Consider the following 14649-nt stretch of genomic DNA (forward strand, 5'->3'; position numbering starts at 1 on the left):
CCGAATGCGCCTACCTCTGAATATTTCAGCAGGCTTCACATTTTGAGAGCAACAACCCCCCCGTGTTCAACAATGTGAAGGGAGATGCTTTCGGATTTTGGAAGGCGTGCGTGTATGCCAGCAACAAAGTTCCCCTCAGTTTCCTGACAAGCCAGTTTCTGAATGGGATGAGCAGGTGTTTTGGAAAGAGTCTACCTACTGTAAATACAAGGGAGTGATGTGAAAGCTGTCAGCTGTTCAGGCTTGTGCTGTAATGTAAAGTCCCCCATCTGTTTAACAATCTGGCTTTCCCACAGTCTTTACAGACTCACACAGCACACTCACAAGACCTTAAAGTCGCACATAAAGGACAATCTGGGCAGCAGGTCTTAAACGCAAAGATTGCGAACCATGCCAAAGCCCGGAAAGAATCTGCAAACATCTGCAGTCTCATTACACACTGTGTTAAGGAGTGAAATGCTCCTGGCTGTTGTTGATTCTTTCTTCTAACCATTTTAACAACCTCTGCCTCTCTCTTTAATGTGACTGACCAACATTTGGCAGTTACATCCCTTCTGCAGAGAGAAATGTCTTAGAGAGTACAGCCTGCTGGGTGTATAGATTCTGTTGGAATCAATGGTTTGTTGGATACGTACAGCTACACTGTCAGACTCACTCTGTTATATCTGTAGCATCTTTAGCTTCCAGCTCATTCGACACTCAATCCCACTGAAACTCCTTGAAATACAAAATGCATTTTGCTATCAAGGCAAGCCAGAACAGAAAGAAGTCTTGAGAGTCAAATGTAACATTCATCCCCGCTGGTTATGGACTTTTTCAGCAACACATAAACACAAGACAGGGAGGAAGCGGTTTGTGTATGTGTGTGTGCATTAATTGCCTGTTTTGGTCGTGTTAAAGAAAGTGTTCGAAATTTTAAAAATATAATTAGTTTTCCTTTCAAGTCTTCTTGCAGCGAGTTGGATGAGAAGATTCATTTCATGTCTGTAAGGTCAATATTAGTCTGCTGAGAGTAGTAAGTTATCAGCAGGGTTATGCAGCACGAAATGATTCTTGTCAACATAAAAGGAATAGTTCAAGATTTTTGGAGATTTTTTTTGCTTTTTAGTTTTTTGAGGGAGAGTAAGATGAGAAGATTGCTACCACATTTATAACTTTCTAGGGCTGCACGGTGGTGCAGTGCTGTCGCCTCACGGCTAGAAGGCTTCTATGTCGAATCCCGGTTTGGACGAAGAGGGCTTCTCTGTGTGGAGTTTGCATGTTCTCCCCATGCATGCGTGGGTTCCCTCTGGGTACTCCGGCTTCCTTGCACACCCCAAAGCTAGCTCATTAGGTTAATTGGTGACTCTAAATTTCCTGTAGGTGTGAATGTTGTCTGTCTCTATGTGTCAGCCTGTGATTGACTGGCGATCGGTCCAGGGTGTACCCCGCCTCTCGCAGCTGGGATAGGCTTCTGCTCCCCCACGACCCTGAACAGGATAATGGATAGATGAGGAAACAGCTAACTGCCAGTAGCTTAGCTTACTAAGACTGGAAACAGGTGGAAACTACTAGCATTACAAGGGAAAATCATCCAGCTCAATAGTTACCACATACACTACATTGTTTGTTTAATATGTACAAATACTGCATGTAAACATTACGATTCATTGTTTTACAATGGTTTATGTATTGGCCTATTTTCAGGAAATTGACCTGCAAAAAAGGGAACTGTAGTTTTTACACCACAAAAACTGTTTCCTGTATTTCTGAGAAGCTAAGCTAACTATCTGCTGACTCTAAACAAGCAAATAAAGAAGACACCTATTTCTAAAATCAAAACTACTTTAATGTTGATTAAATTCTAGTGACAAAAATGATGCGTAATGTGATCCATTATTAAAGAGGCTTTGGTGCTTAAAAGAAACATAATAATACATAATAGTACATAACGCATGTAAGAAGTACTGTGTTTTTGTGCTAATTATCCCTGTTGTCCACAGTAATGAGATTTATTGCTCTTGCGTTCCCCAGGCAGTAGAGAATAACATTTGCAACAGTGATGAACAACACTCTCTTTATCCACAGGAAGCCCCGATGACATAACTTTGTGACAGAAACAAGCTATTAGTGGATTCTCAGCAGACAGTGGGGATAACGGATGCTGTTGGCTCATCTAAGGTGTTAATATCGTTAACTTGGACCTTGTACTTGTTGTCGCTCAGGGGAGCATTTTCACAGCTTATGAAACATTTTATAGTCTAATATGAAATGAGTATGTTTAGTTTGCGGAGGAAAGAAAGTGGGATAAAAAAACGAATTAGCAGAATTAAAACAGGCACAGTTTATGTATGTAGCTGACTGTAGTGTAAATGTACTGTACGTGTGGCTGACAGAGAGTGGATGACCGCGAGAAGCAATGAGAAAGAAGGTGATTATTGAAGGAGACTGCAAAAGCCAATACCCAGCAGCTGTATATTCACCCTTAGAACAAGGAGCGAGACCCAGATCGATACCTCTCTCTTTCTTCACCGGCCCCCCCTCCCTCTGCTCATCACTGGAGGCTGCAGGGGAAGTGCACAGCTACAGGAGACATTTATTACAGGCCTGCTCGGTGGCTCTGTGGGACACAGCACAGCATCCCCTGTTTCTGCTTGTTAGCAGGCCTCGTGTTGATCTAACAGGGGCTGTATGTCAGCACCGGGGCTGCGTGACATCACCTCCCATTGGGCCAATGATTTTACTGGCCCTGAGAGGATGATTGTTTTGTCAAAGTACACTTATGTTCAGAGCGCCGGGCCCTTTTGTTAAGTTTTAAACCCTTCGTGTAAAAATAATCCCAACATGTATTAATTATTATTTAATTGAGGTTATATTTCCTTTTTTTTTTTTTTTTCCAACAAAGCATCATTAAAAAAAGACTCAAAAAATGTTGAGGGATGCACAGGTTAAAAACTGATTCCACATCCTAATAATGAAGTTTAACAGACTTAAACTTGTGGCTTGTTGCTTATTTTTTAACACAAAAAAGCAGCTTACCGGTAGGTAAAAAATATTACTACAGTTTAACGGAAGTAGTTATACCGATTTGAAATACACGCTATTAATACAACTGTACAACTCAAGCACAATTATCCCGTTAATTCTTAACAAATCAAATTCATACAAAAAGTACACAACAACAAACCTGGACAATCACAATCCAGACTATAGTCACATAAAAGTATCTGTGGATTTATAAAATACTTAAGTTGTGAGTTAAACCGGATGTAGCACCTGTCAGTGTTTGATATGATGAAGCAGATTCGTCTAACGTTACCATGGTAACAGCAATACACTACAATTCCCGCTAGCTTCCAGCAGCTCGCTAGCTGTAGCTCACATTAGCACGAGACACAGCATGTAACAGAATATTCCACTTTTAGCTCACAACGTGAACTTACGTTATAATGCGGGGTGTTCAGACAGTCCTCCTCTTCTTCGTCCTCAGTATCCTCCATGTTTGGCATCGCAATGTCCTCTACCACGTTAGCATGGTGATTAATAAAGTTGGTAATCATCGCCACCAATCCTTCACTCCATAGAAAGACGGTAAATACTTAGCTCATTACTTTAAACACAGAAGAACGGAGAACGTATGGTATGTCACTAAGTCAGTTCGACTCCTGTACTAACTGCAAGACTGTAAACTTTTACAAACTTTTGTACGTTGATGTTAACCCACATTGCAATCTGACTTGGAGTGATAGGAAACAGCCAAAAAAATCACACAACATGCAGCAAAGGTAAACGGTCGTCCCCACGCAAATACCTGAAACGTCATTACGCCAAATTAAATAATGAGTTTTGTTTAGTTGTTTTTATTAGTTTTTATTCCATACATATTTTCATCAAAACATTACTATTACTTTTTATGTAGCAAAATATACACATCCATTTGTATTGATATGCTTAAGTATTGAAATTAATGGAAGGCTATAATATGTAACATTTCTAAATTAAAAGGTCTAGTTTACCTGGCTCATAGTATCATACACATTTTACCTTGAGAGATGAAAATTTGATGCAAAGCTTCAAGAACTACAAAAAGGATTTTTCCCTCTAGGCTTTTTTTTTGTCAGAGCAGGCTCTACATTACATAACGACAGGGTTCTTGGAAAGTCTCAAACTTTTTCCAACAATCTATATTATTCCTCTTGCCAAGCTGCATCAGCAGATAACATTTGTGCTTGTTTATTGTTTGTCATCTGGCTTTTAGTTTCCTAAATAATAAGATGTGACAGCAACACAGTGAAGCAGCCAGCTCAGACAGTCACATAAGCTCATGTACACAGTATTAGCCAGTACTACTTTAATAAATGAGGGAGTTTGGACCACAGGAGACCCTATTTGAGAAAATGTCAGTTTGCAGACATTGGATTGTTTTTGTAACAATGATTTGAGTCCATTTATACGGAATTTTCACACAGAAAAATGCAGATACAGACATTCTTTTGTCTAAGTGACTCAAATGAAAAACAGAATTTCTTAGTTAATCTTCCCTCTCTAACTAAGATTAAGTAGCACATCCTTTGGTACAGCTGTATAACTGTGATGGATGAAATAATTTTCCAATTAAAAAGGCCATATTCAAAACTTTTACATGAATCAAATGACTTCATGTGCTGTGAAAGGACCTTGTGATGGTGACGAACCTACAGAGACTTCTCATTCGACTTTGCAGTTACCCTTCCTGTGTATTTTTAGCTCATTGTTTTCAGCACCAAACAGCAGACACATAAAATTAGCAACTAGCTTGCGTATGCAGCTCAAGAGCCACATATTTTCCTCAGGAGTTGGTGGAGACCAAAAACAGAGCTAAAAAGAAAGTGAATTTTGGACTCCTTATTTTTGTCTGCTATTCGGAGACACAACTCTGAGTGAATATTTATGTGCTGCTTATCTGCTGGATGTGTGAATAGGTAACTGTATTAATAATTAGGTCACATGTTTTTGGCTTCCCCAAGAGGCCAAAATATCAGTTATTGCAGATTTATGAAATAGTATACCGGCATATATTTACATCTGAAGCAGGTTTGGTTTGATTTGATTCAATATTAATCTGAGCGAAGGGGTAAAGAAAAGAAACAACGCACTTATTTTAATACAATCTATAGAAAAATACACAGAGGCACAGCTTGTTGAAATGAGTCTAATAAAATGTGCCAGTTTTTATACCTGAGTGCAGCTTATACTTGCAGCACACTCCCTCCCTCCAACCTGCTCTGGCTCTCCGTGATAAAAAGAAGTTTTCCTTGTTACATATGTTAAAGCTTGAGACATCACAAGGCTTTTAAAAGGCCCTGGTGGATCAACCGTCATGTTTTCTTCTTAAGACCTTATAAGCACTGTGTTGTAATGTAGGGGGAACAGGCAGTGCTTCCTTCATCTCTTCTACTTTGTGTTATTTGTTATGTGATTTGACACTGGGAGAATTTGGTTGCAGCTTGTCGATGAGCCAAACATGTAGAATATTGCAGTCAAATGTCTAATCTCATATTCCGTAATGTTTAATGGTTGTTTTTCATTGTTCACCTCTAATCACCTAAATGAGTTTTTACCCTCCAAATGACCCTTACAGGACCAGAACACACAAATAACCCTAAGATCCCTCTTGCGTTACATAATGGGACTACAGCTGCCACCGCTATGGTTACATATGAGATCATTTAAGGGTTACACTTTTGATGATGCGTTTGCTGTTCTCTGAAAGAGACGTAACACTCCTGTCACTCTGTGAATGTGCGAGATTCTATTCCCACAGCCAGTTATAGCTTCCCTATGGTGTGTGTGTGTATGTGTGTGAAGCAGAGACACATCACACAGTCCAAGGATTCATTCACCTTGTAATTATTCAGGAGCCTTCTGGCCACCAGCACACAACCACAGAGACAGAGACAGAAGCACTGAACCTGCGACAGAGTTATATGAACTGTGAACATTATTTCTTTCTCATCTTGCCCCTGTGATGCGCAACACTTGACAGGGTTTTGTTGGTGCTGTGGACGGGTGGGTGGGCGGGCGTTTTGCACGATAATGTGTGTGTCAGTGTGTGTCGGTGTGTCAGCATGTAGGTGTGTGTCAGTTTGTCAGCAGTGGCGCCTACAGGACGTGAACACGTGGTGCTACAGTCAGCTTGCTCGGGTGGATGAATTAGAGCAGGCTGCGCGGTTGTAAAAACGCTGGTGTATTTGTCAGCACACCGCTGTGCCCCGTCCAGGAACACTGAGTCAGATAAGTGGCTGCTCTCACACTGTACAGAGTGTACGGGAGGTCAGAGAGACGTAAGAAGTGGCAAGCCGACACAGAGGAATGAAAATGTGTTCAGTTAACGTTCCACATTGAGCTCCCAGGCAGGATTTCATGCCTGCTGTGGGAGAGGGCTCTTACCATTGACTGATCAGTGAGTCACTCCACTGTGATACACACAGCATCTGTTAGAGTGACTTTATTGCAGCATGGATTTGTGCTGTGTGAATTATGAGTTCTCATAACCTTGATGCAATATTACTGTCTGCTCATAGTGAGTTTGAGAATGAGTAGGCCTGTGATAGAAAGAGATGATTCTGCCGCCTTAAATCACCTTTATTTCCCTCATTTGCATGCATGTGTTTTTATACTTGCGGTTAGGCCACAATGTTTGCTTTTATAGCAGAGATGTATGTGAAAGTGTCAGATATATTTTGATTAGAGGCCATATTAGATTTAGCTTTGTCCCAGGAGAGCAGTGAAAAAGACTATTAGCCGTACATCAGAGCTGCTTCTCCCTGTTAGCTCTACGGTGATCTGTTTTGATCTTCGCTACGACTAGAATCGTTCCTACAAAATAAAACGAAGACATAAAATAGTCTTTAAATAATAACAGGACAGTAATGTGAGTTTTTAGCGGATTGAATTCATGCCTGCTTGAAACTTACACAAAGGCCACTGAAACACACATCTGATATATTTGCCTCTGCCCCAGAATTCTTCATCTCTTCGCGAGCATTAAGGAAGACTTATTGTTCCCACTTTAAGTGGATTCGTGAGGACGGCAAAAGCACCAAAGAAGATTTGTGAGGAAATGAGGTTTCATTTCTTTGGAGCAAATAGTGCTCTGTTAAATATAAAGCTCATTTACATGTATGAGTCACAATATCTCTCTCTCCTATGCATTGTCAGCAGAGTAACTCCAGGCCATACATCACTGTGGAGCTGTAGATTGGGCCTCTGGCTATCTTGTTTCCTGCTTGGCTGGAGCTGTTCATGCAGTAAACTGAATAGGCTGTCCTTTTCAGCTGGAATAATATGTGATTTAGTCTCTTTGTCTTAAGTGTTTTTTTACCCTCATGCAACCATTGTGCTTATCTGTTGTGAGTGGCAGCATGATGGAGACAATGAATCAAAGGAAGCTTGTAAGCACTTGTATTGTTCAACATTTAAGAATGAAACCACTTAAATCACAGCGTTCATCATGCAGGAGGAGTGTTTTAATATTGCACAAACATGATTAATAAAAACTAGACTCACTCATTTGGAAATGTAAGATTTAAAAACCCAAATACAACCTTCATGTGTTTCCCTTCTTGCTGCTGCTGCTCCACCTGCTGGTCTTTTGTGTGAAGCAACTTCCATGAGCACTTGCTGTAGAGCTCCACATTACTGCCTGTGTTATGATGCAGCAGAGACGATCTATTAAGTCTTTTTTAGCACAGTTACCGTTCATGAAAGTCAAGGGCACACTGAGAGAAACGCTCCTAAATGGGCTTTAACTCTAATGTTTCATTAACTTTAAGTATTGATGTGTGAAACGCCCCCCCTCTGAGTCTTGTTGTATGCAATTTGCGGTTTTACTGATCTGCGCTGTTAACTATAATCTCTGTAAAGGGACAAACGCTGCTACGCTTTTATTCAACATAGCTGAGAGGATTAGCCACTGAAGGATAGGATGTGGTTAATCATAGAAAATTACTAAAATGTGTTCTTGCAGTTAGAGAGAATTAGAAGAATGCATGACTATAAAGCAGAGACTGAACTCCATGTTAAGTAAGTGATTCTGTCTTTACATTGCAGGATGATCCTTACCGGTCAGTAGACCCGCGCTGATTGGAGAAATGTTCTAAGGACGACATCTCAGCCGCCATGAAAGGGTTAGGAGCCAACCGCAGTCGCCACCTGTCCGACTCGTGTGAACCAACGGGCTGCCCCCAGAAGCCTCTCTGTCCCTTGACCTCTGACCCTCACGGCTCCTTTCTGCTGAGCCCCACCATAAACCACTATGCCACCCTGGACCCGCATCTCCACCAGTGCCCGCCTACCAGCCCCACCGCCCTGACCCCGGACTGCCTGCTGCCTTTCAGCCAGATCTCCAACAGCAGCACCTTCCCTCGTCTGCACTTCACCTCGCAGGCTGAGCAGGTGGACTGCACGCAGGCATGTATGGCAGGCGGTGGTGGAGTTGGACAGGGTGGAAGGGCGGGTCCACTGTCCACCTCATTGTCTATGGGTATGGGCTTAGGTCTGGGCCTCACTGGTGCTCCTATGATCACCAGCGGATCGGCCACCATCTCTTCTGCAGCGGCGGCAAAGATGAACCGGTTACCCTCCAACCTTTTGGATCAGCTGGAGAGGCACCTCCCCCTGCAGCGGGACGGCTTCAGCACCCTGCAGTTTCACAGAGGACGTATGTCTAAGCAACGCAGTGAGAGCCCGGGACGCATACGCCACCTGATGCACTCTGTTCAGAAGCTTTTTGCCAAGTCCCAATCACTGGAAAACTCTGCAATCAAAGGCAGCTTAAATGGGCGATCTGCAGCAGCATTGACCACGGGAGCAGGCGAGGATGGTGGGAGACCAACGCGCAGGAGCAAGAGTAAAGATAGGGCTAAAACTGAGGGGCAAAAGCAGAGACCCAGGCCTAATGCACTAGGCCTCTGGGGCTCGGACGACGCCCTGGACACTGACACCACCAAAGCTGGCACTATCGCTGTAGGTTACCGCAACCCGCTGACCATGATGACTCTGGGCAGAGCGGTGTCAGACAGCCAGGCCAGACACATCCCACAGGGCTACCACACCATTTCTGCACACACTCTCAAGACCTCGAAAAGCAGCAGTGACCTCAAGTTTCTGGCGTGCCAGGCGACGCAGGTAGGATGCAAGGAAGAGGAGGGGAGAAGCAGGGCGAGCAAGGACGATACGCTGGTGAAGAGGGGCTCCTGGTCCACTCTGACCCTCAGCCAGGCCAGGCAAGTGCTGCAGAAGGGCTCTGCTACAGTCAACAGGACGCTGCTTAAATCAAAGTCATGCCACCAAGACCTGGCACAGCAGTTCCTTCAGGTAGGAGGGACAGTGAGTATTCATCTTCATCATCGTTCTTTGTAAGTTTGCATGTTTTTTTTTATAATTTCTCTGAGGTTTGTTGCTTTAATTGATTAATTTTGAGCACTGGCAGACAGATTATGCTTTACTTTATAATTTGAGTAGATTTACCCTAATTCTGTTTATCACATATAGTTTACCCTTATATCCTGCTTTTACTCATGTTTGTAGAGTTTTCCCATCAATCATGAGTTCTCACAGTCATAGTTTCTTCTTTAAGCACCCTAAAGGTGAACACAGTCAGACAAAAAGCATTGAATACATCTATATTGAAGGGGATACATCCAAACTATGAGGATTACATCACATAAGGGTCTCACATCGATATGTATGTGACATGATTCAGGTCCCAGGGGAGTGGGCAGGAACTCTGGGTCGCGGCCGGGGCAAAGGAACGGAGATCCCCTGTCGAAGGATGCGCAGCGGCAGCTATGTGAAAGCTATGGGAGACCTAGAAGACAGTGAGGACTCAGAGGGAAGCCCCAAACCTTCCCCCAAATCTGCTGCCCGCCGCCATAGCTACCTGAAGGCCACCCAGCACTCCCTGAGCGAGCAGCAGCCGCCTCCACCTCCTCGCAAGTGAGTGCAAAATCATAAAGAATCAAAGTCACCATACTGGAAAAAATACTTTGATTATCATGCTCATTGTTTTTGCCATAGTTGTGTTTGTGCTCTTTTACTTTACATTCATTAAAGCAGAAACAGACACTGAAGGGGACGATGCTATAAAACTTTGGGAATGATCATTTTTCTACTGTCCCCAAAGGTAGTCAGCAGGTGGCAGCATCTTGTCACAAATAATGCCTGCATGTGCAGCAGCAGAAAGTAAAAGCCAAGCATGGTTAAAGAGCTGTAGATTAATAAGATGAGGGATAATGACGAACTATTTCATCTTTATTTAGTACCAAATCATTAGCGGATGAAATTTTGCCATGTTTTTTACCCCTACATCCACACGGACAGGCCTCGTTGCTACGCTCTCATGCGGGAGGATTATCTGTGGTCTCCGCTGCAGAGTGCTTGCTCTATGCAGCATCTGAGGTCAGTGTCATCCTAAGGCAGGCAGTGTGGCCCTCCACCCACCCTCACTTGCCCTAACAACCACCACGTCTCCCCCGCCTATTTTTGCCCTAACCCTCCCGGTACTTTTCCTCTCTGCCCTCCTGCTCCATCTCTAACCCTGAATGGTGTGTTATTACCTTTACCTGCTTCCTCAAAGCCCTGGATTCATAACATGCAAATTTTTCATGTAAATCACTCCACCACACCCTGCTGTTCAGCGCACACACATTTTCACTAACGCCAGTGGCCAAACAGGCCTCCCAGAACAGAGGGAACTTTAAAAAAATGACCTAGACCAATTAATGAAAGCATATTTAACCATTTAACTTCTTAATTGTTTCCTCTGCGCTGGTGTTTAAAACCTTATCCTCACATATCACTATTCGCACATCTCAACCATATTTAATTTCAAAACACCCAGGGGAACTTGTTCGGAGTGTAATTTAACGTTACTCCTGGATACCATCAATTAAACACAGCCCTCACTTATTACGCTGTCTGACTTCAGAGAAGCTGATTATAACGTTCACTCCTGCAGCTCCCTGCCGTCCCTGAAAGAGCTGTCGACCAACCGGAGCCTCGATAACTTAGACTGTCTGGTGAGCCCGCTGGAGGCCCCGCTGCGCCACAGGAACAACGATTTCAGCCAATGCTCTGGCACGCTGGGCAGAGGCTCGGGCACTCAGGTATGTCTTTTATCTTATCGTATGTTTTGCTATTGCTTTAGCATCACGTTATTATTACTCGGCTGGCATTTCTAATTCCAGATCTCTTAAAAAAACTAATTAAATTATTTTGGACCGACTCCAGTCACTCAAATGAAGAATAAATGTGATCAAAGTCAAAATCTGACAGGGAATTACTTTAATTACATAACACACATTCACACAACTCTAAGGTTTTGAAGCTACAGTGAGGGAATATTGAAGTGTATGTGATGTCTGCTGAGATTGTATATGAATAAGCCAGCAAGGGAATAAGCCGTTTGAATAGAAGAGATGCTTGAGCGTGTTTGCAAAGTGGGTATGCCTCAGTGTAAACCTGAGGGAGCTCGTTGTATGTCTTCATCAGCCGGATTGCACTGGGACACAGAATCACACACCTGACAAATGCAAACACTTTAATAAAGAAGCGATGACATCAGTCTCTCACACGGGAGCTGTTACATTTAACAAATGACAACTGAGAGACTCAATTTCTCTCAGGTTGACAGTGAAGTATATTAGAGTAAAAGATCTGTGGCTGATAAACTAGGACAGCTGATTTCTCAGGATCATTATGTACCAGTTAATATTTGCTACTTAAATGCGAAACATATGAAATACTCCTCCTGGTTGTTTCTGCTTCTTTTTCATGTTGCTTGATCAAACATTTCAGATGTTCCCGGGTGTCACTGCTTGTTCACATCATACCATGACGACAGAAGTCCATGCAGAGAAGAGATAGAGACAAAGCTATTTTTAGTAGTGATACTATACTGCAGAAAATACTTTATTCTGGCACCGAGAACAAAACAGAGTCAGAGTTTTACTAGCTTTTATGTGCTTCGTAAAGCTTTTTACACCATTTAACACTTCACTAACAAGACCGCGCCATTGTACGGTTTACAAGTAGTGTATTGGAATATGCTAAAGGGTCGAGGTTGGGTGGGATGAGAGGGGGTCGACGTAAATTGGGATGAGAGGGGTAGAAGTAGTGCGGGATGAAAGGGCGTTGAAAAGGCTTGAGTTAACTGTAGCTGTCAGGAACCTAGGGGTCGAGACTCAGGGCGGGGGCATGTCTCAATGCGCTTTCTGATTCAGCACCCCCCCCCCCCCCCCCCCCCCCGTGGTTCCTGTGTTGATACAGGTGAGAAGAGAGGGATGGGGTTTGGGGAATGAGGGTTTTGAGAACTGAAACAAACATGAGGGAAGGAGTTAGACAGTGTTCGCACAGGTAATTGCATTAGGGAGGCACAAGTGTGAGAGCTGGCGAGACACAGGTGATGGAGTGAGCGAGGGAGGCGTGGTCCTGTACCTCCATAAAAAGGAATATTATACCAAAGTGACCTGCATCTCAATTCACAGATGTAGACACCAGTGGAAAGTAACTAAGTATATCTACTAAAGTAAAGTACCTCAAAATACCATAGTATATCCGTTTTCTGTTATTATACCACTACTAAATAATGTACTTTATACTCACCTGGATTATTCTGACAGCTATAGATACTTTGCTGAATAAGACTTAACATTAGAAAAACAAATGATCCTCTTGTAAAATATAATGCATTGTTAATTATTAAGCTACTGCTGACTAACCCTTTTCACTCTTGACTTCTTACAAAAAAGCAGCGTCTTGTTCCTCTGCCATGTTTCAGGTGTTAATAACTTGTTTGCAGTCCCGAAATAAAGACATTTGCCTCTAAACTTCTCATGTAAAGTCACTGTTCAAGGCCTAATCAGCTCGAATGATCTAATATGTTATAATATTTACAAAAGATAAAAGTTACCTTGTAATGTGGCCCAAACCCTTAAGTACCTTATTTTATATAAAGTGTTTTTCTTTCTTTTAAAGATGATTTTTAATGGCCGTTCATGCCTTTATTTGTCTAGAGGACAGTGGATAGTGTTGGAAGCAGGGGACGAGAGAGTGGGGATGGCACGTGGCAGGGGGCAGAGGGTGGGAGTCGAGCCCCGGGCCGCCGCATCCAGGGCTGTGGCCTCTGTGCATGGGCAGCCGAGTTGACCGCTGAGCTAAACTGGCGCCTCTTATATAAAGTGTTTAAGCTTTATATAAGTTTGCTTTACCTCGAACAGCAACAGTACAATGCTGGCTACACTTTAGTGCATCAGTATTAACAAGCTAATTGCTGTATATATAATGATATATCAGTCACAGGGAGCATTTTTCTGTTGAATGAGGACTTATGAGTATATATGCAGATTATTCACTTGTACTTCAGTATTTTAACATTGTTGTATTGACTTAAATAAAAGATCTGAGTACTTCTTCCTCCATTAGGTACACAGCGAGTGATTGCATGTTTCACACGTTCTGCCCTCTGCCCCCAGCGTGTGAGTCTGCACACGTTCTTTCAGGTATGCGGGCAGGGCTTTGGACACGCAGTACCGTACATCGAGGGGGAATCGCAGGCAGTGGAGGCTCTGGATCTGCCCGCGCCTACGTGCTTCCGGTCACGCAGCCACAGCTACCTGCGGGCCATCCAGGCAGGCTGCTCCCAGGATGAAGATACGGGCTCTGTGGACTCAGACTCGCCACCACCAACCACAACAGGATACAGCTCCAAAACACGTGAGTACTAGTGAGGACAAAGAGATGCTGAAGGTAGAAATACTTGCCATTAAAAAGCACTGACACAACCATTTACTATTTAGGAGGAAAAGTGTCCTCATAAGCTAGTAGGACAATTTATGGACTAATACAAACCATCATTTAAAACATATTTTCTTTGGTAGTACATTTACAGCCCCTACACTAATCTAGATGTATTTTTCATGTATAGTATATAATATATGTGACACTTCTGATTAAGAAAATAGATTGTGCCCAGTGTTGGTATTAAATAATTGTCACATTTCAGTCTGATTAAGGTCTTTTGGTTTCTTTTGGCCTTGACATCAACAACATTCATACACCTACTGGAACGCAGAGCTGGGTAACATCTGCCTCCTCTCAATAGATGAGTAAATAAAAGAGGATGATGATTCAACTATGATTCATTTTCATTGAATCATAGTTTTTGTGAACTTGAAGGTTTCTTTTCCATTCAGCTACCACCAAACACCATTTTTCAGTGTTTGATTTATGACAAATACATTGAACTTTGATGGCAAACTACAACTTCTGAAAGTTTGATTGAATTTGCCAACCAGCCATCTTTTTCAAGTGTTCCGTTTCCAAGGTTGAGTCTGTAATAATGTCACCATTCAGCATTTCTAGAATGTTAGAATGACACACGAATGCTGCCACATGAAATGAAAATGAGTCATATTTTTATAAATGTATTTGTTTGAAAGAAATGTTGACCTTATCCCTTTTTGACGAGGATAAGTCGTAAAGGGAGTCGCTGCCTCAAGAGATGTATTGAGTTGAAGTGCATTTACTTTAGCTGTGTTAATGTGGATGTATTAGATGAAGTGAAGTGTTAGTGAAGTATATTAGGGCATTTTATATGAAAAACAAAAAGATGTTACATACAGTATTCTT

The 14649-nt window shown here is 42.6% G+C and overlaps 1 protein-coding gene across 1 annotated transcript in view; it reads left to right on the top strand.

Moving 5' to 3' along the window:
• dlgap4a (discs, large (Drosophila) homolog-associated protein 4a) overlaps window positions 1–14649 on the top strand; it is a 91105-nt gene that overhangs the window by 61337 nt on the left and 15119 nt on the right. The window contains exons 2-6 of the mRNA XM_069660034.1: window positions 8071–9348; window positions 9725–9957; window positions 10342–10419; window positions 10979–11126; window positions 13494–13734. Coding sequence (XP_069516135.1) covers window positions 8140–9348; window positions 9725–9957; window positions 10342–10419; window positions 10979–11126; window positions 13494–13734 — 1909 coding nt within the window. The 5' untranslated portion in view covers window positions 8071–8139. The remainder of the gene's footprint in view (window positions 1–8070; window positions 9349–9724; window positions 9958–10341; window positions 10420–10978; window positions 11127–13493; window positions 13735–14649) is intronic.

Source organism: Semicossyphus pulcher, unplaced genomic scaffold (genome assembly GCF_022749685.1).
Source record: "Semicossyphus pulcher isolate SPU_LCO1_2020_fin unplaced genomic scaffold, fSemPul1.0.p SCAF_13, whole genome shotgun sequence".
NCBI lineage: Eukaryota > Metazoa > Chordata > Actinopteri > Labriformes > Labridae > Semicossyphus > Semicossyphus pulcher.